This window comes from Poecilia mexicana, unplaced genomic scaffold (assembly GCF_051168715.1).
Source record: "Poecilia mexicana isolate PSO_F unplaced genomic scaffold, ASM5116871v1 scaffold_20, whole genome shotgun sequence".
Classification (NCBI taxonomy): domain Eukaryota; kingdom Metazoa; phylum Chordata; class Actinopteri; order Cyprinodontiformes; family Poeciliidae; genus Poecilia; species Poecilia mexicana.
Window position 1 is genome coordinate 924,463 of NW_028263389.1, and position 5,314 is coordinate 929,776.

Genomic DNA, 5,314 nt, shown 5'->3' on the forward strand with positions numbered 1-5,314 from the left:
CTCCCATATCATTTATTTTGCAAAACTGCAATAGAAACACTTTTTTCGCATCTCACTAGTCACATGATCAACAGCAGGATGTTGCCACTGGCGCAAACCACAAAGAAGACGGTGGCAGGAAGTAGTTTCAGGATAATGGCACTGCATGTTTTTTAATGACTTTTGTATTAAACTTATTCACACATAATTTGATTTGTGTTTCTTATTCAACATAAATACCACAAGTGTGAAATTTAGAGTTTTCTGCACTTATGTAATATGAACACAGCTAATGTGTCACAGCAATTATAGACCCACAAACACTGCTCTTTAAAAACCATCCCACTTATAATGCGCTTCTTTAGGGCACCAGTCGCATAAAGACGGGTGATTTTTAATGCTAAACTGCGCACAGAATTAAACATCAATTAAAATTTATCATGACAGTGAAAAATCAGAATATATTTCGTGATATATTTCGTATCATTATACGAAATATATCACGATAAATGATATAAGTGGCCACTCCTATCTAGAAATACTTAATATTTGATAAATTGCAAAACATAATAATACAATTTTCCCTATATGTCACTTTAGAGAACAACAGCAGACCAAAGAAAAGGAAAATATCTGAAATTGAGACCCCCAGAAAAAGGCGGAGGGTCTCTGACATGGCTGGATCCTCTTCAAGCTACCAGGAACAGATGAGGACGAGGAGGATGGTGGAGAGAAAAATGAAAGAAGAAGCAGAGGAACGTTCACCGAAGGCCAAGAGGAAGAAAATGGAACTGGAGCAGGACCAGAGCAAAGAGTCTTGCTGCTCAACAGACGTCAGTGCAGGTTGGCTGCTTTGGTGAAACCATTGTTAGTTTGCACTCACTTAATGCAAACTCACAGTTTGCATTAAGATGCTGCTTAACAATAGCATATTACAGTTAAAGGGACGGAAAATAACACAAAGAAGAAACAATACTTTGCAAAAGTATTCATAAATCTCACATTTTTACATTACACTACCAAATGTCATTTGTATTTTATGTGTTATCACTAGGTTGCATCACTTGAAATGCTCTGTAAAAATATTTATAAGCCACTAAGTTGAATCTTTACATCAGGATGTTTTTTTTTCTTAAGGCAACTGAATGTTAATATATTCATGTTGTTTCTTTGGGTAATTCCTACTGCTAAAGTGCCAGCTCCGTCTGGTGCTTTACAGAAGAGGACTTGAGATTTAACCCTGTAAAGGCTGAACTATGAAATACATATCAGAAAATTTTATTTTTGATCTGGATTACTTGTTGAATCTTCTGACTACATCAAAAGAGAAAGGTTAATGAGCCAGGAGTCAAACCATTTGACAGCCACGTAGTATACAGAGGCTTTCGAACATGGGTCTCAAACTTTACTCCGTTACCTTGTGTAACATGATGTACAGCATCTGATGAAGTTGAAACAAGACCTGGTCCCAAAAATTCTCCAAAGGGTGGAAAATCTTCTCAAAATGGGCCAAAAGATGCATAGCATAGCTTTAATTGAAGGTCTGTTTTAGGAGAAATTACTGATCTATGATGGTTCATTTGTTAACTGTACGCATTTGGTTATATATATCAGGTTTTTCTGGGATAGGAAACACACTGAAAATGTACAGGTCTGAGAAACTTGTATATCAAACATAATATGTTTGACATTACAGGGATCAGAAAGAGGAATCCGAAAAGGAAGATGGAGGACCTGGAGGAACCTCCAACCAGGAGGAGGATGAAGATGGTGATGGAAGAAGAACAAGAGGATTCCCAAAGAGGTTGGAGTTTATGTAGTAGTAGATTTGTAGCATAACCATTTATTATGGGATAGAAATAAGATGTGGTGATAATTAGATCCAAGCTTCAATTCTGACGCTTTGTGAATTTCAAATGTGTTTAGCTGCATTCCTGCAAAAATACGTTGAGCTGCATCTGCTGGGAGACGGAGGCTTCGGGTCTGTCTTTGCTGGCTATCGGTTAGAGGGTAAATTACCTGTAAGTATTACAATCTCTGACACAAACACACACAATTCAATTTAGAAATCCACACAGTAATTTTTAGATTTTTTTTTATTATCTGCATACAAAGTTAAAATCAGATGTAGTTCTCTTACACGTAGGCAGTGCCAGACTTTGTACAGTGAGCGGTAAAAGCCTCAGATAGAGTTTGTGGCAGTGTTCTCAGCTTTACAATGTCTGTATCAGACTGTACGTTGAAGATGTTGGTCGGAAGTTAAGCAGAAAATTTTTCAATCAACTGTGAAACCTGAAAACGCTCAGAAACATTTTTTGAGCGTTTTCAGAAACACTCAGAAGATGTTTCAGTTTGAATGGTTTTGAGCTAAAATCAACTAAAAGAGAGATTCAATCTGACTATCTGTTAGTCTTCCAACAATCTGAGGATTTTAGCTTTTCTCAACAAAATCTGACTCCTACTGACTTCCAGTAGGGAAAGTATGACTGATATATATATATATATATATATATATATATATATATATATATATATATATATATATAGTCTTGTTGCTATCTTATAGGTGGCTATCAAACACATACCAAAAGACAAAGTAGTCATCAAACATAAGGTAAGTGAACAGCAGAATCTAGCACAGTTTTTTTTTACTTAGTGGATTCCAGATGCATTGTGGGTTTCTCCTGTTTGTTTGGATGTTTCAGGATGAGAACGGCAGCGAGCTGCCCATGGAGTTGGTCATCATGTTAAAACTTGCAAGTGAAACAGTGCCGCATTCAGCCATCTTGTCCCTGTTGGACTGGTATGATCTGGATCAGGAGCTGATTTTGGTCATGGAGAGGCCCATGTTCGCAGAGGACCTCTTGCTCTATCTTAATGAGCGTGGAAATTTCATAGAGGAGAGTGAGGCCAAGGTACCAGTACTCAAGCATAGTAATAATGCAGGAAAATGACCCAATTTCAACTACTTAATTATAAAACCCTAGAAGAAATTATGAATCAAGTTCCTCCTGTCCTGATATCCTATCCACACATTTCTTTAAAAAAGTCCTGCCTCTCAGTAAAAATAATCTGATTCAAATAGTAAACTCATCACTTCCATCAGGAGTTTTCCCCCAGGCTTTAACCCTTGTGTTTAGAAATGGGGTCCAACTGACTTGTATCATTTCCCACAGTCGTCTACGTTTGCCTCAGTCCTCACACACACAAGGGTTAAAAACAGCAGTTATCAAACCACAGATAAAACAATTGGACAAATCACTACTGCAGAATTTCAGGCTGATCTCCAACCTCTTATTCATCAGCAAAGTTTTTGAAAAAGGTTTTTAAACAATTGAATAGTTTCCTATTGATAACAAAGCACTTTGATGTCTTTCAGTCTGGTTTCCGGGCCCACCACAGCACTTAGACTGGCCTATTCAAAGTGTTCAATGACATCCATATGAATATAGACTGTGGAAGAAGTGCACTGATATCTGGTCAGTGCAGCTTTTGACACTGTTGATCATGACATATTATTAAAACGACTAGAGCGTTGGGCCGGAGGTACCCCAAAGCTCAATCTTGGGGTACCTCACTTATTCAATGTAAGAGAGGTCCAGAACTTCCAGAAAACTGCTGAAACACAAAGTGCCTTTAAATTTATATTAAAAACCCACCTGTTTTTGAGTTGCCTTTGAAGCATAATCAATTAAGAATTTAACTATGCCACTTGACTCAATGTAATGCTTCAATTGTTGATTCTATGTTGCATGACTTTGCGTTTTTGTGTTTTTATGATGCACTTAGAAATGTTTTGATGCTGAAATATGCTATACAAATAACATTTGATTGATTGATTGATTGATTGATTGATTGATTGAAGGTAAGCTGCTGGATGGACTTTTGTTGTGTTTTTGAAAGGTTATATGTGCTGCTTTCATTGTTGCTTTTTCATACTGAATTTAAATATGGTAGTTTCTCCCTGTCATATTATCTTCACACCTTAGGTCATAATAAAACAGCTGGTGGAAGCTGCTGTTTACCTTCAGAATGCAAACATCTTCCACAGAGACCTAAAAGTGGACAATGTCCTGATTGACAGCAGCTCAGAAGACAAACAAATCTATCTCATAGACTTCGGCTTAAGCTGCTTTGATGACGGGAAACAACATGAACTACTCTGTGGTACGACTGAACCGTAGAACTCACTCCATTCTCATTTATTATTGCTGTTTTTAAAAAATCGTTTTCATCTTTATCTTATTCTTACACATCTTCAAGGTACTCCTGGTCACATCCCACTGGACTGGATGGTTAACAGTACCTACAGAGCTGGACCTACAACAGTGTGGCAGCTGGGCGTTGTTCTGTTCGAGATGCTCCACATGACGCGGTTCAACATTAACACCTACATCTCAAACAACTTGACAATCTGGCATTGGCTTTCCGACGGTAAGACAAACACTTGTCCATATATCTTACAGTACATATGTTCTCTGTCATTCTGTTTTGTTCCTTTGGCTCTGTTCATTGTTGCTGTTTAACCTCTAACCTTCCAGACTGCATGGATTTTCTGTCAAAGTGTCTGATAGGTGACCCCGAGGACCGTCCCACCTTGGAAGAGCTGCTGTGCCACCCGTGGCTTTCGTAGACTATACGCACATGCACACGCACGCACACACACACACACACACACACACACACACACACACACCTACACACACACACACACCATTGCAACCTTAAATTTTTTTGTTAGTTTAATCTAGTTTAGGCTGAACTGTAGGGCACTATTAAACTATAAAGGATTGGGGTTAGGGTTAAATGACACAAGTCGGTTAATTTGGCAGTTCATTTTCTTCGGGTGCTGCAGTTCCTAATCTACTCAAAACAACATCCATTTTAGGTTCATTAAAGATTCAAAAAGGGTCAGGTGCAATGCAGTATGGGTGGTGGCTGAAGGCGGGGGACCTCGACGGTCTGATCCTCAGCTATAGAAACTGGCTTTAAAGACGTGGAATGTCACTTCTCTGGTGGGGAAGGAGCCTGAACTGGTGTTAGGTTGAGAGGTGTATACAAGCGGCTGAAATTAGTTTCCTTCGCAGGGTATCTGGGCTCTCCCTTAGAGATTGAAGCTCAGTCATCCAGAAGGGACTCAGCATTGAGCTGCTGCCTTTCCATGTTGAGAGGAGCCAGTTGAGGTGACTTGGGCATTTAGTCAGCATGTGTCCTGGATGCCTCCTGGTGAAGTGTTCCAGGCACCTTCCATTGGGAGGAGGCCCAAGGATATCCTTCAAGGTCTATGGTTTGCGGCTGTCCTGGGAACGCTCCTCTGGGATTCCTCCAGAGGAGT

The 5,314-nt window shown here is 39.2% G+C and overlaps 1 protein-coding gene across 1 annotated transcript; it reads left to right on the forward strand.

The window, feature by feature from the left end:
* Positions 1–653: 653 nt before the first annotated feature.
* On the forward strand, positions 654–4,612 carry LOC106930668 (serine/threonine-protein kinase pim-1-like). Its single transcript, XM_015008353.2, has 8 exons — positions 654–822; positions 1,676–1,783; positions 1,906–2,000; positions 2,546–2,593; positions 2,685–2,894; positions 3,969–4,146; positions 4,243–4,413; positions 4,521–4,612. Exons 1-8 carry the CDS (start codon positions 654–656, stop codon positions 4,610–4,612), a joined length of 1,071 nt encoding a protein of 356 aa, XP_014863839.2.
* The last annotated feature ends 702 nt before the right edge of the window (positions 4,613–5,314 follow it).